This window comes from Ranitomeya imitator, chromosome 2 (assembly GCF_032444005.1).
Source record: "Ranitomeya imitator isolate aRanImi1 chromosome 2, aRanImi1.pri, whole genome shotgun sequence".
NCBI classification, from domain to species: domain Eukaryota; kingdom Metazoa; phylum Chordata; class Amphibia; order Anura; family Dendrobatidae; genus Ranitomeya; species Ranitomeya imitator.
Window position 1 is genome coordinate 356,864,468 of NC_091283.1, and position 23,793 is coordinate 356,888,260.

Consider the following 23,793-nt stretch of genomic DNA (forward strand, 5'->3'; position numbering starts at 1 on the left):
TACACTTCTGACAGGTGAAATTGGATTCTTCTTCTGGTCGATCTGTGAACATGTAGCACATGCTGCAGCTCACCATGTAGGTTGTCACATCTGCCATGTTGCTCCTAGATCCTGCTGACTTGCTGTGTGTTTTCCTTCTTGTGTAATCTACTCAGCCAAGCTCTCTTGCAATAATGTCCTACAGGCAAAAATTCGCGCGCCGTAAGGCGCGCGGTTTGGTGATGCTTTCGAAGCAGCTGGTCCCGGCTGTATCCAACGATCTTCTAGCTTAGGGAGACTTCGCTTCTCCCAGAAGGCACCTGGAATATGCAAATTAGCCTCCTGAAGCTTGAATCCCTGGTTTGGTGATGCTTTCGAAGCAGCTGGTCCCGGCTGTATCCAACGATCTTCTAGCTTAGGGAGACTTCGCTTCTCCCAGAAGGCACCTGGAATATGCAAATTAGCCTCCTGAAGCTTGAATCCCTGGTTTGGTGATGCTTTCGAAGCAGCTGGTCCCGGCTGTATCCAACGATCTTCTAGCTTAGGGAGACTTCGCTTCTCCCAGAAGGCACCTGGAATATGCAAATTAGCCTCCTGAAGCTTGAATCCCTGGTTTGGTGATGCTTTCGAAGCAGCTGGTCCCGGCTGTATCCAACGATCTTCTAGCTTAGGGAGACTTCGCTTCTCCCAGAAGGCACCTGGAATATGCAAATTAGCCTCCTGAAGCTTGAATCCCTGGTTTGGTGATGCTTTCGAAGCAGCTGGTCCCGGCTGTATCCAACGATCTTCTAGCTTAGGGAGACTTCGCTTCTCCCAGAAGGCACCTGGAATATGCAAATTAGCCTCCTGAAGCTTGAATCCCTGGTTTGGTGATGCTTTCGAAGCAGCTGGTCCCGGCTGTATCCAACGATCTTCTAGCTTAGGGAGACTTCGCTTCTCCCAGAAGGCACCTGGAATATGCAAATTAGCCTCCTGAAGCTTGAATCCCTGGTTTGGTGATGCTTTCGAAGCAGCTGGTCCCGGCTGTATCCAACGATCTTCTAGCTTAGGGAGACTTCGCTTCTCCCAGAAGGCACCTGGAATATGCAAATTAGCCTCCTGAAGCTTGAATCCCTGGTTTGGTGATGCTTTCGAAGCAGCTGGTCCCGGCTGTATCCAACGATCTTCTAGCTTAGGGAGACTTCGCTTCTCCCAGAAGGCACCTGGAATATGCAAATTAGCCTCCTGAAGCTTGAATCCCTGGTTTGGTGATGCTTTCGAAGCAGCTGGTCCCGGCTGTATCCAACGATCTTCTAGCTTAGGGAGACTTCGCTTCTCCCAGAAGGCACCTGGAATATGCAAATTAGCCTCCTGAAGCTTGAATCCCTGGTTTGGTGATGCTTTCGAAGCAGCTGGTCCCGGCTGTATCCAACGATCTTCTAGCTTAGGGAGACTTCGCTTCTCCCAGAAGGCACCTGGAATATGCAAATTAGCCTCCTGAAGCTTGAATCCCTGGTTTGGTGATGCTTTCGAAGCAGCTGGTCCCGGCTGTATCCAACGATCTTCTAGCTTAGGGAGACTTCGCTTCTCCCAGAAGGCACCTGGAATATGCAAATTAGCCTCCTGAAGCTTGAATCCCTGGTTTGGTGATGCTTTCGAAGCAGCTGGTCCCGGCTGTATCCAACGATCTTCTAGCTTAGGGAGACTTCGCTTCTCCCAGAAGGCACCTGGAATATGCAAATTAGCCTCCTGAAGCTTGAATCCCTGGTTTGGTGATGCTTTCGAAGCAGCTGGTCCCGGCTGTATCCAACGATCTTCTAGCTTAGGGAGACTTCGCTTCTCCCAGAAGGCACCTGGAATATGCAAATTAGCCTCCTGAAGCTTGAATCCCTGGTTTGGTGATGCTTTCGAAGCAGCTGGTCCCGGCTGTATCCAACGATCTTCTAGCTTAGGGAGACTTCGCTTCTCCCAGAAGGCACCTGGAATATGCAAATTAGCCTCCTGAAGCTTGAATCCCTGGTTTGGTGATGCTTTCGAAGCAGCTGGTCCCGGCTGTATCCAACGATCTTCTAGCTTAGGGAGACTTCGCTTCTCCCAGAAGGCACCTGGAATATGCAAATTAGCCTCCTGAAGCTTGAATCCCTGGTTTGGTGATGCTTTCGAAGCAGCTGGTCCCGGCTGTATCCAACGATCTTCTAGCTTAGGGAGACTTCGCTTCTCCCAGAAGGCACCTGGAATATGCAAATTAGCCTCCTGAAGCTTGAATCCCTGGTTTGGTGATGCTTTCGAAGCAGCTGGTCCCGGCTGTATCCAACGATCTTCTAGCTTAGGGAGACTTCGCTTCTCCCAGAAGGCACCTGGAATATGCAAATTAGCCTCCTGAAGCTTGAATCCCTGGTTTGGTGATGCTTTCGAAGCAGCTGGTCCCGGCTGTATCCAACGATCTTCTAGCTTAGGGAGACTTCGCTTCTCCCAGAAGGCACCTGGAATATGCAAATTAGCCTCCTGAAGCTTGAATCCCTGGTTTGGTGATGCTTTCGAAGCAGCTGGTCCCGGCTGTATCCAACGATCTTCTAGCTTAGGGAGACTTCGCTTCTCCCAGAAGGCACCTGGAATATGCAAATTAGCCTCCTGAAGCTTGAATCCCTGGTTTGGTGATGCTTTCGAAGCAGCTGGTCCCGGCTGTATCCAACGATCTTCTAGCTTAGGGAGACTTCGCTTCTCCCAGAAGGCACCTGGAATATGCAAATTAGCCTCCTGAAGCTTGAATCCCTGGTTTGGTGATGCTTTCGAAGCAGCTGGTCCCGGCTGTATCCAACGATCTTCTAGCTTAGGGAGACTTCGCTTCTCCCAGAAGGCACCTGGAATATGCAAATTAGCCTCCTGAAGCTTGAATCCCTGGTTTGGTGATGCTTTCGAAGCAGCTGGTCCCGGCTGTATCCAACGATCTTCTAGCTTAGGGAGACTTCGCTTCTCCCAGAAGGCACCTGGAATATGCAAATTAGCCTCCTGAAGCTTGAATCCCTGGTTTGGTGATGCTTTCGAAGCAGCTGGTCCCGGCTGTATCCAACGATCTTCTAGCTTAGGGAGACTTCGCTTCTCCCAGAAGGCACCTGGAATATGCAAATTAGCCTCCTGAAGCTTGAATCCCTGGTTTGGTGATGCTTTCGAAGCAGCTGGTCCCGGCTGTATCCAACGATCTTCTAGCTTAGGGAGACTTCGCTTCTCCCAGAAGGCACCTGGAATATGCAAATTAGCCTCCTGAAGCTTGAATCCCTGGTTTGGTGATGCTTTCGAAGCAGCTGGTCCCGGCTGTATCCAACGATCTTCTAGCTTAGGGAGACTTCGCTTCTCCCAGAAGGCACCTGGAATATGCAAATTAGCCTCCTGAAGCTTGAATCCCTGGTTTGGTGATGCTTTCGAAGCAGCTGGTCCCGGCTGTATCCAACGATCTTCTAGCTTAGGGAGACTTCGCTTCTCCCAGAAGGCACCTGGAATATGCAAATTAGCCTCCTGAAGCTTGAATCCCTGGTTTGGTGATGCTTTCGAAGCAGCTGGTCCCGGCTGTATCCAACGATCTTCTAGCTTAGGGAGACTTCGCTTCTCCCAGAAGGCACCTGGAATATGCAAATTAGCCTCCTGAAGCTTGAATCCCTGGTTTGGTGATGCTTTCGAAGCAGCTGGTCCCGGCTGTATCCAACGATCTTCTAGCTTAGGGAGACTTCGCTTCTCCCAGAAGGCACCTGGAATATGCAAATTAGCCTCCTGAAGCTTGAATCCCTGGTTTGGTGATGCTTTCGAAGCAGCTGGTCCCGGCTGTATCCAACGATCTTCTAGCTTAGGGAGACTTCGCTTCTCCCAGAAGGCACCTGGAATATGCAAATTAGCCTCCTGAAGCTTGAATCCCTGGTTTGGTGATGCTTTCGAAGCAGCTGGTCCCGGCTGTATCCAACGATCTTCTAGCTTAGGGAGACTTCGCTTCTCCCAGAAGGCACCTGGAATATGCAAATTAGCCTCCTGAAGCTTGAATCCCTGGTTTGGTGATGCTTTCGAAGCAGCTGGTCCCGGCTGTATCCAACGATCTTCTAGCTTAGGGAGACTTCGCTTCTCCCAGAAGGCACCTGGAATATGCAAATTAGCCTCCTGAAGCTTGAATCCCTGGTTTGGTGATGCTTTCGAAGCAGCTGGTCCCGGCTGTATCCAACGATCTTCTAGCTTAGGGAGACTTCGCTTCTCCCAGAAGGCACCTGGAATATGCAAATTAGCCTCCTGAAGCTTGAATCCCTGGTTTGGTGATGCTTTCGAAGCAGCTGGTCCCGGCTGTATCCAACGATCTTCTAGCTTAGGGAGACTTCGCTTCTCCCAGAAGGCACCTGGAATATGCAAATTAGCCTCCTGAAGCTTGAATCCCTGGTTTGGTGATGCTTTCGAAGCAGCTGGTCCCGGCTGTATCCAACGATCTTCTAGCTTAGGGAGACTTCGCTTCTCCCAGAAGGCACCTGGAATATGCAAATTAGCCTCCTGAAGCTTGAATCCCTGGTTTGGTGATGCTTTCGAAGCAGCTGGTCCCGGCTGTATCCAACGATCTTCTAGCTTAGGGAGACTTCGCTTCTCCCAGAAGGCACCTGGAATATGCAAATTAGCCTCCTGAAGCTTGAATCCCTGGTTTGGTGATGCTTTCGAAGCAGCTGGTCCCGGCTGTATCCAACGATCTTCTAGCTTAGGGAGACTTCGCTTCTCCCAGAAGGCACCTGGAATATGCAAATTAGCCTCCTGAAGCTTGAATCCCTGGTTTGGTGATGCTTTCGAAGCAGCTGGTCCCGGCTGTATCCAACGATCTTCTAGCTTAGGGAGACTTCGCTTCTCCCAGAAGGCACCTGGAATATGCAAATTAGCCTCCTGAAGCTTGAATCCCTGGTTTGGTGATGCTTTCGAAGCAGCTGGTCCCGGCTGTATCCAACGATCTTCTAGCTTAGGGAGACTTCGCTTCTCCCAGAAGGCACCTGGAATATGCAAATTAGCCTCCTGAAGCTTGAATCCCTGGTTTGGTGATGCTTTCGAAGCAGCTGGTCCCGGCTGTATCCAACGATCTTCTAGCTTAGGGAGACTTCGCTTCTCCCAGAAGGCACCTGGAATATGCAAATTAGCCTCCTGAAGCTTGAATCCCTGGTTTGGTGATGCTTTCGAAGCAGCTGGTCCCGGCTGTATCCAACGATCTTCTAGCTTAGGGAGACTTCGCTTCTCCCAGAAGGCACCTGGAATATGCAAATTAGCCTCCTGAAGCTTGAATCCCTGGTTTGGTGATGCTTTCGAAGCAGCTGGTCCCGGCTGTATCCAACGATCTTCTAGCTTAGGGAGACTTCGCTTCTCCCAGAAGGCACCTGGAATATGCAAATTAGCCTCCTGAAGCTTGAATCCCTGGTTTGGTGATGCTTTCGAAGCAGCTGGTCCCGGCTGTATCCAACGATCTTCTAGCTTAGGGAGACTTCGCTTCTCCCAGAAGGCACCTGGAATATGCAAATTAGCCTCCTGAAGCTTGAATCCCTGGTTTGGTGATGCTTTCGAAGCAGCTGGTCCCGGCTGTATCCAACGATCTTCTAGCTTAGGGAGACTTCGCTTCTCCCAGAAGGCACCTGGAATATGCAAATTAGCCTCCTGAAGCTTGAATCCCTGGTTTGGTGATGCTTTCGAAGCAGCTGGTCCCGGCTGTATCCAACGATCTTCTAGCTTAGGGAGACTTCGCTTCTCCCAGAAGGCACCTGGAATATGCAAATTAGCCTCCTGAAGCTTGAATCCCTGGTTTGGTGATGCTTTCGAAGCAGCTGGTCCCGGCTGTATCCAACGATCTTCTAGCTTAGGGAGACTTCGCTTCTCCCAGAAGGCACCTGGAATATGCAAATTAGCCTCCTGAAGCTTGAATCCCTGGTTTGGTGATGCTTTCGAAGCAGCTGGTCCCGGCTGTATCCAACGATCTTCTAGCTTAGGGAGACTTCGCTTCTCCCAGAAGGCACCTGGAATATGCAAATTAGCCTCCTGAAGCTTGAATCCCTGGTTTGGTGATGCTTTCGAAGCAGCTGGTCCCGGCTGTATCCAACGATCTTCTAGCTTAGGGAGACTTCGCTTCTCCCAGAAGGCACCTGGAATATGCAAATTAGCCTCCTGAAGCTTGAATCCCTGGTTTGGTGATGCTTTCGAAGCAGCTGGTCCCGGCTGTATCCAACGATCTTCTAGCTTAGGGAGACTTCGCTTCTCCCAGAAGGCACCTGGAATATGCAAATTAGCCTCCTGAAGCTTGAATCCCTGGTTTGGTGATGCTTTCGAAGCAGCTGGTCCCGGCTGTATCCAACGATCTTCTAGCTTAGGGAGACTTCGCTTCTCCCAGAAGGCACCTGGAATATGCAAATTAGCCTCCTGAAGCTTGAATCCCTGGTTTGGTGATGCTTTCGAAGCAGCTGGTCCCGGCTGTATCCAACGATCTTCTAGCTTAGGGAGACTTCGCTTCTCCCAGAAGGCACCTGGAATATGCAAATTAGCCTCCTGAAGCTTGAATCCCTGGTTTGGTGATGCTTTCGAAGCAGCTGGTCCCGGCTGTATCCAACGATCTTCTAGCTTAGGGAGACTTCGCTTCTCCCAGAAGGCACCTGGAATATGCAAATTAGCCTCCTGAAGCTTGAATCCCTGGTTTGGTGATGCTTTCGAAGCAGCTGGTCCCGGCTGTATCCAACGATCTTCTAGCTTAGGGAGACTTCGCTTCTCCCAGAAGGCACCTGGAATATGCAAATTAGCCTCCTGAAGCTTGAATCCCTGGTTTGGTGATGCTTTCGAAGCAGCTGGTCCCGGCTGTATCCAACGATCTTCTAGCTTAGGGAGACTTCGCTTCTCCCAGAAGGCACCTGGAATATGCAAATTAGCCTCCTGAAGCTTGAATCCCTGGTTTGGTGATGCTTTCGAAGCAGCTGGTCCCGGCTGTATCCAACGATCTTCTAGCTTAGGGAGACTTCGCTTCTCCCAGAAGGCACCTGGAATATGCAAATTAGCCTCCTGAAGCTTGAATCCCTGGTTTGGTGATGCTTTCGAAGCAGCTGGTCCCGGCTGTATCCAACGATCTTCTAGCTTAGGGAGACTTCGCTTCTCCCAGAAGGCACCTGGAATATGCAAATTAGCCTCCTGAAGCTTGAATCCCTGGTTTGGTGATGCTTTCGAAGCAGCTGGTCCCGGCTGTATCCAACGATCTTCTAGCTTAGGGAGACTTCGCTTCTCCCAGAAGGCACCTGGAATATGCAAATTAGCCTCCTGAAGCTTGAATCCCTGGTTTGGTGATGCTTTCGAAGCAGCTGGTCCCGGCTGTATCCAACGATCTTCTAGCTTAGGGAGACTTCGCTTCTCCCAGAAGGCACCTGGAATATGCAAATTAGCCTCCTGAAGCTTGAATCCCTGGTTTGGTGATGCTTTCGAAGCAGCTGGTCCCGGCTGTATCCAACGATCTTCTAGCTTAGGGAGACTTCGCTTCTCCCAGAAGGCACCTGGAATATGCAAATTAGCCTCCTGAAGCTTGAATCCCTGGTTTGGTGATGCTTTCGAAGCAGCTGGTCCCGGCTGTATCCAACGATCTTCTAGCTTAGGGAGACTTCGCTTCTCCCAGAAGGCACCTGGAATATGCAAATTAGCCTCCTGAAGCTTGAATCCCTGGTTTGGTGATGCTTTCGAAGCAGCTGGTCCCGGCTGTATCCAACGATCTTCTAGCTTAGGGAGACTTCGCTTCTCCCAGAAGGCACCTGGAATATGCAAATTAGCCTCCTGAAGCTTGAATCCCTGGTTTGGTGATGCTTTCGAAGCAGCTGGTCCCGGCTGTATCCAACGATCTTCTAGCTTAGGGAGACTTCGCTTCTCCCAGAAGGCACCTGGAATATGCAAATTAGCCTCCTGAAGCTTGAATCCCTGGTTTGGTGATGCTTTCGAAGCAGCTGGTCCCGGCTGTATCCAACGATCTTCTAGCTTGATACTTTGACCCCGAGGGGTCTTAATGAATCGTTATCCTTCTCCTCATTTATAGGGTCCTGAATATGATATGTCTTTATATATTCTGTTTGAAATATTTGTTCCTATCGGTTACCCACTTTTTTAAGTCGGGTGTTCTTTGATTTTATTTTATTATTTTTATTGTACACTAATTTTATTCTTTCATTATTATGCCTATTATTCGACAGCAGGACCAATGAATTTATGGACCCTTATTACATCTTATTAAGATGCTGGATGTCGCTGTGCTGCACGATACATAACCTGAACCGTTACATCCGAGGGCAATAAAGAGGACATTTACACAAACCGCAGAGAAAAGAATGCTATATGTGACTGAAGTCCGGACTGTTGCACTATCTGGGATTTAATTATTTATTATTTTTCTCTGCTGTTAAATCGCCATTGTTAAGAAACTGTTCTTGTGCCTCTATTGTGTCCCTCGTGTATTGTTAATGAGCTGCGCACCTCTCTACTGTCGCAACTGACATCTGGTATCGTACGCAGCAGCGCTCACAGTATCCATTGGTGGTCCAGTGGTTGTGCGGCGTCGCGTCACTTGCCCTGCTCGCACGCCTGGGGATTCCCTGTGTTCCCCGCGCGTGCGCAGTAGCGCGCGACGCTTCGCCGCACTGCCAGGACCTGGAGTCTGCGGTGCGCGTGCGCCGCTGTGTAACCACCTGGATTGGGCCATATGGAACATGTGACTTACCTCTTGACCTTTAAAAGGTCCTGCAGACGGATGTATTGGCACTCCCTTGAAAAAGCGGTCTTATAGGGACGCGAAACGCGCGTCGGGGGGCGTCTGTACACATCCGACTTATGATCCTCCATCCCCTGCCTCTGGTAAGCGTTCTCCCACCCTCCAGACTATGTTTACTGTCCCACTGGGGGCTAAACCTATATAGGGCGTTCTGTTGGTGGGCACACTTGCCTATATGATGACACTCTGCACTTTACTACTAGTTGTTTTGTAACCTAGGCATTTCTGGGTTCTCTGGCGGATCTGGTTCACCTTGGTGTATTGGCTTTTGTACGTGTACTAAACGTTTTTATAGATGTTATGTAATTGTTTTCAATAAACTTTGGATTTTATACTATATACCTAGCATAGCTCCTCCTTCTCCTTTTTCGATATGATATATTGAGCGGGTATATCCTCCTTGTTTTTTGTCTAATGGGCTAACTATAGCCATTGTTCCTGACAGCAATATGTCAGAGAGGTCTTTGTGGTTAATATAAATGATGTGTAGGGAGTTTTTAGATGTTATGTGCTGATTGGCGGGTGGATTAGTTAGGAAGGGGGAGGTGATAGTTGTTCATACTGGTGTGTCAATAATCAGTAATGCTGCTGTTTGCACTATGTTGGTATGCTTGATAAAGACTGGTACTGTACGTTGCACTGTATTTGGTAGAATAAAAGGAAGACTTTTTTTTTTAATTCACTCAAGTATGGATGCTGTCCTTTTATAGATGATTAATTTATCCAAGTGAGCTCCTTGGATATTGGGACTCTGCATCTGTGTAGGTATGACGACCCAGTTCCTAGAAGTCCTTATAGAGTGAAATGGTTTATTTTCTACTTTCGAAGGGTTTGAAGAGTCTAACGGAGTGGGCTTCAAAGGAAGGAAACATAAGTAAGGTCGGGGTCACACTGGCGACTAAAACGGACGAGTGCAATGTGATAAAAAATCGCATTGCACTCGGACCAATGGTAAACTATGGGGCAACTCCCAGCAGCCGATTTTTTTGTCAGCCGTTTTCCTCAGTCCGAGACAATCGCAGCGTGCTGCGATTGTCATGGACACTCGGCCGACTCTTGGCTCACTCGCACCCATATAAGCCTAAGGGTGCGAGTGAGACAACGCACATCACATGGGTATCATCCAAGTGATGTGCGTTAAACGCTGACCCCGGCAATAGAGGAGATGGAGAAATTAGTTTCTCCGCCTCCTCCGCAGCTGTGCTCCGATCGGCTCTCTGCGAGAGGCTCGGAGCACAGACGCATCACACTCGGCTCCCGCTCGCAGCAGAGCAGGAGCCGAGGGTCATTAGCATATCGCAATAAGCTAGTGTGACTCCAGCCTAAGAGGGTAAAACCTGGAAAGCACATTGTGATGAAAGGAGCAGACCAACACCTCCACCTTGTCTGCTCTAAGGTCTGGGGATAGGTGAAAACTGTATGCCATTTGTGGAGATTCCCCATTACTGGGCACAGGCAGCATTTTTCCCTGTCTCTTAGGCTAGGTTCAGATTGCGTTAATGGGGCCGCTCTAACGAACAGCGTTGCACGGCGAAATTAACGCCGTGCAACGCGTCCGTTAGTGCGCCCATTGGCAGCAATGGGAACGCGCATCCCTAGCGCGTGCCATTTTCGGCACGTGCTAGCGATGTGCCGGTGTTTTGTGACGCGCCTCGGACGCTGCTTGCAGCGTCCGCGGCGCGCCCGAGGTCCGTTCCCCGCTCTCGCAGATCGGGGATCTGCGCTAGCGGGGACGTTAACCGCGACCCCGAAAAAGACATTGCGTTAGCGCAATCCGCTAGCACTTAGCGATAAACGGATTGCCCTAACGCAATCTGAACCTAGCCTTAGTGTACCTTAGATAAAATAGAAACGCCTGTATCTCTCTTTCAGAGAAATGAAGATAAAATGAAGGAGGAGGGAGAAGGGTGCTACCTCTTGAATGAAACTTTAGCGAGGGCAGTTACTCAGGAGTGTGAGATGTATATTGGGGTGTAATCTCCTCAGACAAACTCGGTGGTCTTGTAGTGGACCCCCCCAGTGACACCAGGGTAAGCGAGGGAGGCCTTGATGCTACTTACTGTAACAGATGGAATATATCATTCTCTCACAGCCAAATGTAAAGACACAGTGAAATATTTGTGGGATAAAAATGCCATTACTGCCTGAGATGATCACTGATGGGTATAGTGTCAGAAATGGGGTCATCTTTCTGCTGGTCACACACCTCGGGAAATCTGCAGTTGGCCTCCACAATCTAGAACTGACAGATTACTGCTCTAAAAGCAAAATAGTGACTTCCCATTTGAGCCCGACCATGGGTACAACAGAAGCTTCAGACTTCAGGGTTTGGGAGAATTTTCTTTACAAGTTGTGAGGTAATTATTTCTCTTTGTGAAATTGAAAACCTTGGACCTAAAACAACATTTTAGTAAAAAAAAAAATTTAATGTTTTGTTTCCATGACCCAGTGTTATAAAATTTTATGAAAAAATTGTGAGTTTAAAATGCTCCTCACACCCCTAGATGAATTACTTGAGGAATGTCATTTCTGAAATGGGGTCACCTTGGGGGAAGGGGAGGGGATGAGTGGACCTGTGGAAGTTCAGGTTCTGGAACCTGACCTGAACTTTACTCCAAAGTTTGGTTTGGGGACCAGAAATTGAACCCCATTGAAAACATCAGACAAAACAAGAAAAATTACTTTAATAAATTTGGGAATGATAAATTGGGCCTGTAGTGACATTTACGGTTACATTTTCAGGTTCTGAATGCGTAAGGGTTTTGAAATGATGTCCTGTTTTTGCAGTTTTGCTTTTTTGGATATCTTTTTAAAGGAATAATTAAGCATATAGATTTTTATTCGGAGATTGATTGCTGGACTGAAATCATCGTTTACCTATATATACTACGAAGGGTGCAGTTTAAATTAAAATCACTTTTTGGGTTTTCCTAGTGTATGGGCTCCTCAGAATCACTTCAAAAGTGAAATGCTCTGTAAAAAAAAACTAATTTTGTTGAAGAAGAAAAAAGTGGCTGCTAAACGGTTAACAGCCATAAAAATTAAATGGGCGATTCAAAACTGATGCTGATGTCAACTAGACATAAGGGAATGTAATTTCTTACCTGTTCTGTTATGAGGGAATCAAAATACAAGATTGAAAATTGATAATTTTTCAAATTGAATCTTTTCTCTGTAGTAATTAACCCTTGTGACTGTTTTTCTCATCAAGCTACAATTAATAACTTCTGTCTTGTTCTGAATGATCCGTGTGCGAAGTGTGACTGCGTATGGTGAAGTGAGGGGGGTACACACGGCTCTGCTCCATACACCTCGTACACACACGGCTCTGCTGTATACACCTCGTACACACACGGCTCTGCTCCGTACACCTTGTACACACGGCTCTGCTCCATACACCTCGTACACACACGGCTCTGCTGTATACACCTCGTACACACACGGCTCTGCTCCGTACACCTCGTACACACACGGCTCTGCTCCATACACCTCGTACACACACGGCTCTGCTGTATACACCTCGTACACACACAGCTCTGCTCCGTACACCTCGTATACACACGGCTCTGCTCCGTACACCTCGTACACACACAGCTCTGCTCCGTACACCTCGTACACACGGCTCTGCTCCATACACCTCGTACACACGGCTCTGCTCCATACACCTCGTACACACGGCTCTGCTCCGTACACCTCGTACACACACGGCTCTGCTCCGTACACCTCGTACACACACGGCTCTGCTCCGTACACCTCGTACACACGGCTCTGCTCCATACACCTCGTACACACACGGCTCTGCTCCGTACACCTCGTACACACACGGCTCTGCTCCGAACACCTCGTACACACGGCTCTGCTCCGTAAACCTCGTACACACGGCTCCGCTCCGTACACCTCGTACACACACGGCTCTGCTCCGTACACCTTGTACAAACACGGCTCTGCTCCGTACACCTCGAACACACGGCTCTGCTCCATACACCTCGAACACACACGGCTCCGCTCCGTACACCTCGTACACACGGCTCCGCTCCGTACACCTCGTACACACGGCTCTGCTCTGTACACCTTGTACACACACGGCTCCGCTCCGTACACCTTGTACACACACGGCTCCGCTCTGTACACCTCGTACACACACGGCTCCGTACACCTCGTACACACACGGCTCCGCTCCGTACACCTCGTACACACACGGCTCTGCTCCGTACACCTTGTACACACACGGCTCCGCTCTGTACACCTCGTACACACACGGCTCCGTACACCTCGTACACACACGGCTCCGCTCCGTACACCTCGTACACACACGGCTCTGCTCCGTACACCTCGTACACACGGCTCTGCTCCATACACCTCGTACACACGGCTCTGCTCCATACACCTCGTACACACACGGCTCTGCTCCGTACACCTCGTACACACACGGCTCTGCTCCGTACACCTCGTACACACGGCTCTGCTCCGTAAACCTCGTACACACGGCTCTGCTCCGTACACCTCGTACACACGGCTCTGCTCCATACACCTCGTACACACACGGCTCTGCTCCGTACACCTCGTACACACACGGCTCTGCTCCGTACACCTCGTACACACGGCTCTGCTCCATACACCTCGTACATACGGCTCTGCTCCGTACACCTCGTACACACACGGCTCTGCTCCGTACACCTCGTACACACGGCTCTGCTCCGTAAACCTCGTACACACGGCTCCGCTCCGTACACCTCGTACACACACGGCTCTGCTCCGTACACCTTGTACAAACACGGCTCTGCTCCGTACACCTCGAACACACGGCTCTGCTCCGTACACCTCGAACACACACGGCTCCGCTCCGTACACCTCGTACACACGGCTCCGCTCCGTACACCCCGTACACACATGGCTCTGCTCTGTACACCTTGTACACACACGGCTCTCCTCCGTACACCTCGTACACACACGGCTCTGCTCTGTACACCTCATACACACACGGCTCCGCTCCGTACACCTCGTATACACACGGCTCCGCTCCGTACACCTCATACACACACGGCTCCGCTCTGTACACCTCGTACACACACGGCTCTGCTCTGTACACCTTGTACACACACGGCTCTGCTCCGTACACCTCGTACACGCGTGGCTCCGCTCCGTACACCTCATACACACACGGCTCTGCTCTGTACACCTTGTACACACATGGCTCCGCTCCGTACACCTCGTACACACGCGGCTCTGCTACACCCACCCTGTAAACCCCTCCTGACCCCACACATAAACTTCCCCTCATCCAGCACCATGACAACCAGCACAGCAGAGTCCTGCATACACTGAGGCCCCTGATCATGTGACCCCCTGACTCCTCCCCTCCTGTGACCTCATCACAGGTCCTGTGAGCACAGAACAGCCATATATGTGGTGTGCGGCTCTGCAGGTGGAGGTAGGTGCTGGAGATTCCCCATCACTGGGTGTAGGGGGCAGTAACCCTTTCAGTGCTGAGACTGTTTAGGTGTTAGGTTTGCTACCTTTTAAGAATCATAACATTCAGACCAACCATAAAAGACAGGAAACCCGCATTGCTCCCATAGTACATTGCCCCTTTCTTGTCCCCACACCGTATAATGTTCCCACAGCCCTGAAATCCCCCCACACATGAAGACACTACAACAAGCTCCCCACAATATGGTAGTCGCTGCCTCTAGCCCGGCCTAATAGACTTGTATACTGCAGACCCATCGACCATCACTGAGCCTCTGCATATCAGGGCGCAGCAGGCACGATTACTCCATTACACCCCGTGAATTCTGCCTCCGTACACAGCAACGACTGGAGCAGCAGGGAATCGGTGAAGGGAGCAGAGTATTCACATATTTAACCCCTTAACGGCCGCCAATATGCCTTTTAACGGCAGCAGTTAAGGGTATTTATTCTTAACCACTGCATTTCTAATGGCGCTGAGAAATAAGGTTATTTCCCCCCTCCCCCCCCCCCAGCTTCTGATAATCTCCAGGGTCTTGGCTACTGGGGGTAGCTGTGACCCCAGAAAACATGATTCGCGTCCTTTTTTTACCATCCCCAGTCTTCTGATTGCCGTTATTCACCGAATTGCAAAAAAAAAAGCCTGATTTCCCATTTGTTTCCCTCTCCTCTGATGTGATCTAGCATACCAGAGGAGAGAGAAATGGGGGCCCCTGAGCCTCTGGTATCCCTGGACCCTCCTGCTCTATCCCCCGGCCCATTGCATTTTCTTCCTGGAAAAAAAATGACGGGCGCAGTGCACCAGCCGAGATCTGCCGGTCGGTACTCGGCAACAATAGGACATTTTTCCTATTGGTTCATTTTGATCGCTGTGACAGACCCTATCATAACAATGTGTGTCCAGCATTGTGCCCCTGTCACTGTGTGTCCAGCATTGTGCCCCTGTCGCTGTGTGTCCAGCATTGTGCCCCTGTCGCTGTGTGTCCAGCATTGTGCCCCTGTCGCTGTGTGTCCAGCATTGTGCCCCTGTCGCTGTGTGTCCAGCATTCTGCCCCTGTCGCTGTGTGTCCAGCATTGTGCCCCTGTCGCTGTGTGTCCAGCATTCTGCCCCTGTCGCTGTGTGTCCAGCATTGTGCCCCTGTCGCTGTGTGTCCAGCATTGTGCCCCTGTCGCTGTGTGTCCAGCATTGTGCCCCTGTCGCTGTGTGTCCAGCATTGTGCCCCTGTCGCTGTGTGTCCAGCATTGTGCCCCTGTCGCTGTGTGTCCAGCATTCTGCCCCTGTCGCTGTGTGTCCAGCATTGTGCCCCTGTCGCTGTGTGTCCAGCATTCTGCCCCTGTCGCTGTGTGTCCAGCATTGTGCCCCTGTCGCTGTGTGTCCAGCATTGTGCCCCTGTCGCTGTGTGTCCAGCATTGTGCCCCTGTCGCTGTGTGTCCAGCATTGTGCCCCTGTCGCTGTGTGTCCAGCATTGTGCCCCTGTCGCTGTGTGTCCAGCATTGTGCCCCTGTCGCTGTGTGTCCAGCATTGTGCCCCTGTCACTGTGTGTCCAGCATTGTGCCCCTGTCACTGTGTGTCCAGCATTGTGCCCCTGTCACTGTGTGTCCAGCATTGTGCCCCTGTCACTGTGTGTCCAGCATTGTGCCCCTGTCACTGTGTGTCCAGCATTGTGCCCCTGTCACTGTGTGTCCAGCATTGTGCCCCTGTCACTGTGTGTCCAGCATTGTGCCCCTGTCACTGTGTGTCCAGCATTGTGCCCCTGTCACTGTGTGTCCAGCATTGTGCCCCTGTCACTGTGTGTCCAGCATTGTGCCCCTGTCACTGTGTGTCCAGCATTGTGCCCCTGTCACTGTGTGTCCAGCATTGTGCCCCTGTCACTGTGTGTCCAGCATTGTGCCCCTGTCACTGTGTGTCCAGCATTGTGCCCCTGTCACTGTGTGTCCAGCATTGTGCCCCTGTCACTGTGTGTCCAGCATTGTGCCCCTGTCACTGTGTGTCCAGCATTGTGCCCCTGTCACTGTGTGTCCAGCATTGTGCCCCTGTCACTGTGTGTCCAGCATTGTGCCCCTGTCACTGTGTGTCCAGCATTGTGCCCCTGTCACTGTGTGTCCAGCATTGTGCCCCTGTCACTGTGTGTCCAGCATTGTGCCCCTGTCACTGTGTGTCCAGCATTGTGCCCCTGTCACTGTGTGTCCAGCATTGTGCCCCTGTCACTGTGTGTCCAGCATTGTGCCCCTGTCACTGTGTGTCCAGCATTGTGCCCCTGTCACTGTGTGTCCAGCATTGTGCCCCTGTCACTGTGTGTCCAGCATTGTGCCCCTGTCACTGTGTGTCCAGCATTGTGCCCCTGTCACTGTGTGTCCAGCATTGTGCCCCTGTCACTGTGTGTCCAGCATTGTGCCCCTGTCACTGTGTGTCCAGCATTGTGCCCCTGTCACTGTGTGTCCAGCATTGTGCCCCTGTCACTGTGTGTCCAGCATTGTGCCCCTGTCACTGTGTGTCCAGCATTGTGCCCCTGTCACTGTGTGTCCAGCATTGTGCCCCTGTCACTGTGTGTCCAGCATTGTGCCCCTGTCACTGTGTGTCCAGCATTGTGCCCCTGTCACTGTGTGTCCAGCATTGTGCCCCTGTCACTGTGTGTCCAGCATTGTGCCCCTGTCACTGTGTGTCCAGCATTGTGCCCCTGTCACTGTGTGTCCAGCATTGTGCCCCTGTCACTGTGTGTCCAGCATTGTGCCCCTGTCACTGTGTGTCCAGCATTGTGCCCCTGTCACTGTGTGTCCAGCATTGTGCCCCTGTCACTGTGTGTCCAGCATTGTGCCCCTGTCACTGTGTGTCCAGCATTGTGCCCCTGTCACTGTGTGTCCAGCATTGTGCCCCTGTCACTGTGTGTCCAGCATTGTGCCCCTGTCACTGTGTGTCCAGCATTGTGCCCCTGTCACTGTGTGTCCAGCATTGTGCCCCTGTCACTGTGTGTCCAGCATTGTGCCCCTGTCACTGTGTGTCCAGCATTGTGCCCCTGTCACTGTGTGTCCAGCATTGTGCCCCTGTCACTGTGTGTCCAGCATTGTGCCCCTGTCACTGTGTGTCCAGCATTGTGCCCCTGTCACTGTGTGTCCAGCATTGTGCCCCTGTCACTGTGTGTCCAGCATTGTGCCCCTGTCACTGTGTGTCCAGCATTGTGCCCCTGTCACTGTGTGTCCAGCATTGTGCCCCTGTCACTGTGTGTCCAGCATTGTGCCCCTGTCACTGTGTGTCCAGCATTGTGCCCCTGTCACTGTGTGTCCAGCATTGTGCCCCTGTCACTGTGTGTCCAGCATTGTGCCCCTGTCACTGTGTGTCCAGCATTGTGCCCCTGTCACTGTGTGTCCAGCATTGTGCCCCTGTCACTGTGTGTCCAGCATTGTGCCCCTGTCACTGTGTGTCCAGCATTGTGCCCCTGTCACTGTGTGTCCAGCATTGTGCCCCTGTCACTGTGTGTCCAGCATTGTGCCCCTGTCACTGTGTGTCCAGCATTGTGCCCCTGTCACTGTGTGTCCAGCATTGTGCCCCTGTCACTGTGTGTCCAGCATTGTGCCCCTGTCACTGTGTGTCCAGCATTGTGCCCCTGTCACTGTGTGTCCAGCATTGTGCCCCTGTCACTGTGTGTCCAGCATTGTGCCCCTGTCACTGTGTGTCCAGCATTGTGCCCCTGTCACTGTGTGTCCAGCATTGTGCCCCTGTCACTGTGTGTCCAGCATTGTGCCCCTGTCACTGTGTGTCCAGCATTGTGCCCCTGTCACTGTGTGTCCAGCATTGTGCCCCTGTCACTGTGTGTCCAGCATTGTGCCCCTGTCACTGTGTGTCCAGCATTGTGCCCCTGTCACTGTGTGTCCAGCATTGTGCCCCTGTCACTGTGTGTCCAGCATTGTGCCCCTGTCACTGTGTGTCCAGCATTGTGCCCCTGTCACTGTGTGTCCAGCATTGTGCCCCTGTCACTGTGTGTCCAGCATTGTGCCCCTGTCACTGTGTGTCCAGCATTGTGCCCCTGTCACTGTGTGTCCAGCATTGTGCCCCTGTCACTGTGTGTCCAGCATTGTGCCCCTGTCACTGTGTGTCCAGCATTGTGCCCCTGTCACTGTGTGTCCAGCATTGTGCCCCTGTCACTGTGTGTCCAGCATTGTGCCCCTGTCACTGTGTGTCCAGCATTGTGCCCCTGTCACTGTGTGTCCAGCATTGTGCCCCTGTCACTGTGTGTCCAGCATTGTGCCCCTGTCACTGTGTGTCCAGCATTGTGCCCCTGTCACTGTGTGTCCAGCATTGTGCCCCTGTCACTGTGTGTCCAGCATTGTGCCCCTGTCACTGTGTGTCCAGCATTGTGCCCCTGTCACTGTGTGTCCAGCATTGTGCCCCTGTCACTGTGTGTCCAGCATTGTGCCCCTGTCACTGTGTGTCCAGCATTGTGCCCCTGTCACTGTGTGTCCAGCATTGTGCCCCTGTCACTGTGTGTCCAGCATTGTGCCCCTGTCACTGTGTGTCCAGCATTGTGCCCCTGTCACTGTGTGTCCAGCATTGTGCCCCCGTCACTCACTGTGTGTCCAGCATTGTGCCCCCGTCACTCACTGTGTGTCCAGCATTGTGCCCCCGTCACTCACTGTGTGTCCAGCATTGTGCCCCCGTCACTCACTGTGTGTCCAGCATTGTGCCCCCGTCACTCACTGTGTGTCCAGCATGGTGCCCCCGTCACTCACTGTGTGTCCAGCATGGTGCCCCCGTCACTCACTGTGTGTCCAGCATGGTGCCCCCGTCACTCACTGTGTGTCCAGCATGGTGCCCCCGTCACTCACTGTGTGTCCAGCATGGTGCCCCCGTCACTCACTGTGTGTCCAGCATGGTGCCCCCGTCACTCACTGTGTGTCCAGCATGGTGCCCCCGTCACTCACTGTGTGTCCAGCATGGTGCCCCCGTCACTCACTGTGTGTCCAGCATGGTGCCCCCGTCACTCACTGTGTGTCCAGCATGGTGCCCCCGTCACTCACTGTGTGTCCAGCATGGTGCCCCCGTCACTCACTGTGTGTCCAGCATGGTGCCCCCGTCACTCACTGTGTGTCCAGCATGGTGCCCCCGTCACTCACTGTGTGTCCAGCATGGTGCCCCCGTCACTCACTGTGTGTCCAGCATGGTGCCCCCGTCACTCACTGTGTGTCCAGCATGGTGCCCCCGTCACTCACTGTGTGTCCAGCATGGTGCCCCCGTCACTCACTGTGTGTCCAGCATGGTGCCCCCGTCACTCACTGTGTGTCCAGCATGGTGCCCCCGTCACTCACTGTGTGTCCAGCATGGTGCCCCCGTCACTCACTGTGTGTCCAGCATGGTGCCCCCGTCACTCACTGTGTGTCCAGCATGGTGCCCCCGTCACTCACTGTGTGTCCAGCATGGTGCCCCCGTCACTCACTGTGTGTCCAGCATGGTGCCCCCGTCACTCACTGTGTGTCCAGCATGGTGCCCCCGTCACTCACTGTGTGTCCAGCATGGTGCCCCCGTCACTCACTGTGTGTCCAGCATGGTGCCCCCGTCACTCACTGTGTGTCCAGCATGGTGCCCCCGTCACTCACTGTGTGTCCAGCATGGTGCCCCCGTCACTCACTGTGTGTCCAGCATGGTGCCCCCGTCACTCACTGTGTGTCCAGCATTCGGCCCCCCTGGATCGCCGCTCTCAAAGAAAAAAAAAAACACGAGTTCTTACCTGGCCATGCTCCTGCGCTGGGCGAAGCTCCCTCCAGGCTCCACGCAGACGCACTCGCCGGGCCCGGCGGCTGACAATGACGTCAGACGCCGGCGAGTGCGCACTGTGGCCCTATTCAGCTGCCAGCCTCAGACTGGCTGGCGGCTGTTAACTATTGACGTGTGGGAGCGGGCCCGCACGTCAATAGTGTGCCTGTGCGCCTGCAGGGGGGGCCCGGTGAGCAGATGAGACGGGGCCCGATGCGGGCCCCCTCTGCTGACCGGGCCCCATACGCCAGTCACGGCTGTAATGCCCTGATGGCAGCCCTGCCTTCGACAGCTCTTTGGTCTTCACCATAGTTGAGTTTAGAGTGTGACTCTTTGAGGTTGTGGACAGGTGTCTTTTATACTGATAATAAGTTCAAATAGGTGCCATTACTACAGGTTATGAGTGGAGGACAGATGAGTCTCTTAAAGAAGTTACGGTCTGCGAGAGCCAGAGTATAAGCTGAGATTTTCAGCCCATTTTTTGGGGCTGAAAGTCTTCCTCTGGGCATATACTCGAGTCATACCCAGGGGTCAGCAGGGGAGGGGGAGCGGGGGCTGTCTAATCATACTCACCTGCTCCTGGCGCGGTCCCTGCAGGTCCCTGGTTCCCCGGCGCCGCAGCTTCTTCCTGTACTGAGCGGTCACATGGTACCGCTCAATACAGTAATGAATATGTGGCTCCACTTCCCATAGGGGTGGAGCAGCATATTCATTACTCTAATGAGCAGTAACAGTGACCTCAGCGATTGCACCGCCCCGGGAGCAGGTGAGTATAACGGGGAGGGGAGCGCTGCGCGATATTCACCTGTTCCTCGTTCCCGGCGCCGCTCTGTCTTCAGCGTCTTCTGCATTGACGCTCAGGTCAGAGGGCGCGGTGAAGTGGATAGTGTGCGCCCTGTGCCTGACCGTCAGTGCAGAAGATGCTGAAGATGGAGCGGCGCCGGAACGAAGTCAGGTGAATATTGAAAGTTCCGGGGGCCTGAGCGACGGAGAGGTGAGTATGTGTTTTTTGTTTTTTTTTAATCGCAGCAACAGCAAATGGGGCAAGTGTCTGTATGCAGCATCTTATGGGGCCATAATCAACGTTTCTGCAGCACTATATGGTGCAAATATCTTTATGGAGCATCTTATGGGGCCATAATCAAGGTTTGTGCAGCATTATATGGGGCAAATATCTTTATGGAGCATCTTATGGGGCCATAATCAAGTTTGTGCAGCATTATATTGGGCAAATGTGTCTATGGAGCATCTTATGGGGCCATTATTAACCTTTATGCAGCATTATATGGGGCATATTTTAATATGGAGCATCTTATGGGGCCCATCATAAACTGTATGGAGCATTATATGGGGCTCCTGATTCAATATGGATATTCAAAAACACTTAACCTACTGATGTCTCAATTAATTTTACTTTTATTGGTATCTATTTTTACTTTTGACATTTACCGGTATCTGCTGCATTTCCCACCTTAGGCTTATACTCGAGTCAATAAGTTTTCCCAGTTTTTTTGTGGCAAAATTAGGGAGTCGGCTTATACTCGGGTAGGCTTATACTCTAGTATATACGGTACTTATTTTTCACCTTAATTTGCAAAGTATATCTTGCCAAATCAGACAAGGTGATTTTCTGGATTTTCTTTCTCATTTTGACTCTCATAGTTGTGTTATATATATATACTGTATATACTCTAGTATAAGCCGACCCGAGTATAAGCCGACCCCCCTAATTTTGCCACAAAAAACTGGGAGAACTTATTGACTCGAGTATAAGCCTAGGGTGGGAAATGCAGCAGCTACCGGTGAATTTCAAAAATAAAAATAGACGCTCCATACTGTTCATTATGGCCCCATAGCTGTGCCATATAGTGCTCTGCACCGTTCATATTTCCCCATAGCTGTGCCATATAGTGCTCTGCACCGTTCATAATTGCCCCATAGCTCTGCCATATAGTGCTCTGCGCCGTTCATTTTTGCCCCATAGATGCTCCGTATAAAGTTGTGCCATTGCTGCTGCTGCTGCTGCAATAAAAAAAAAAAAATAAAAAAAGCCATACTCACCTCTCTTGCTTGCAGCTCCCGGCGTCCTGTCCCGGCGTCTCTCCGCACTGACTGATCAGGCAGAGGGCGCCGCGCACACTATATGCGTCATCGCGCCCTCTGACCTGAACAGTCAGAGCAAGAGGACGCGAAGACAGAGCGGCGCCCGGCGGGTGGAACGCGGACAGGTGAATATATAATACTTACCTGCTCCCGGCGTCCCGCTCCCTCTGCCTGTCACACCGTCTTCGGTGCCGCAGCCTCTTCCTCTATCAGCGGTCACCAGCACCGCTGATTAGAGAAATGAATATGTGGCTTCACCCCTATGGGAGGTGGAGCCGCATATTCATTTCTCTAATCAGCGGTCCCACGTGACCGCTGAACAGGGGAAGAGCTGCAGCACCGAAGACCGTGGGACGGGCAGAGGGAGCGTCAGGACCGCCGGGACTAGGTGAGTATGCCTCAGCGCCCTCTCCCCCTCACCCGCCGACCCTGCCGCCCACCGTGACTCGAGTATAAGCCAAGAGGGGCACTTTCAGCCCAAAATCTTGGCTTATACTCGAGTGTATATATATCACACACACACACACACACACACACACCCGGCAAAAATTAAGGGACCACTGCAAAATGTACAGATTGTCTGATTTTTCTCTTGATAGGTATATTTTTGAGTAAAATGTAAATTGTTCATTTATTCTATAAACTGATGACAACAGGTTTCCGAATTTCCAAACAATTAATTTTGTATTTTATCTTTCCGAAAAGGAGAAATGGTCGAAATGAAAAAAAGCAACAACAGTGCTTTCAGATCTCAAATAATGCAAAGAAAACAAGTTCATAATCATTTAGAAACAACAATACTAATGTTTTAACTCGGGAAGAGTTAAAAAATCAATATTTTGTGGAATAAGCATGATTTTTAATTACAAAAATGTAAGCAGTTCTTCTTTGTTTTATGGCTTGTGACTATCCATCGTCCTCTTGATTACATTTCAGAGGTTTTCAATGGGGTTCAGGTCTGGAGATTGGGCTGCCCATGACAGGGTTTTGATGTTGTGGTCTCTTAATTTCTGCCAGAGCTGTATATATAGAGTACAGACCAAAAGTTTGGACACACCTTCTCATTTATAGATTTTTCTGTATGTTCATGACTATGAAAATTGTACATTCACACTGAAGGCATCAAAACTATGAATTAACACATGTGGAATTATATACTTAACAAAAAAATGTGAAACAACTGAAATTATGTCTTATATTCTAGCTTCTTCAAAGTAGCCACCTTTTGCTTTGATGACTGCTTAGCACACTCTTGGCATTCTCTTGATGAGTTTCAAGGGGTAGTCACCGGGAATGGTTTTCAATTCACAGGTGAATAGACTTTGTATTATGGCAAGAAAAAAGCAGCTAAGTAAAGAAAAACGAGTGGCCATCATTCCTTTAAGAAATGAAGGTCTGTCAGTCTGAAAAATTTGGCAAACTTTGAAAGTGTCCCCAAGTGCAGTGGCAAAAACCATCAAGCGCTACAAAGAAACTGGCTCACATGAGGACCGCCCCAGGAAAGGAAGACCAACAGTCACATCTGCTTCTGAGGATAAGTTTATCCGAGTCACCAGCCTCATAAATCACAGGTTAACAGCAGCTCAGATTAGAGACCAAGTCAATGCCACACAGAGTTCTAGCAGCAGACACTTCTCTACAACAACTGTTTGGTTCCAACCACTGTGTCTTTGTGCGATGCAGAAAAGGTAAACGGATGGACTCTACATGCCTGGTGTCACGATTCATGTTTGGA

The 23,793-nt window shown here is 51.2% G+C and overlaps 1 protein-coding gene across 1 annotated transcript in view; it reads left to right on the forward strand.

Annotated features, from left to right (window-relative positions):
* The first annotated feature begins 14,117 nt into the window (after nt 1–14,117).
* The window catches only part of LOC138663796 (zinc finger protein 773-like), a 52,812-nt gene continuing 43,136 nt past the window's right edge, over nt 14,118–23,793 (forward strand). The window contains exon 1 of the mRNA XM_069750138.1: nt 14,118–14,171. Coding sequence (XP_069606239.1) covers nt 14,145–14,171 — 27 coding nt within the window. The 5' untranslated portion in view covers nt 14,118–14,144. The remainder of the gene's footprint in view (nt 14,172–23,793) is intronic.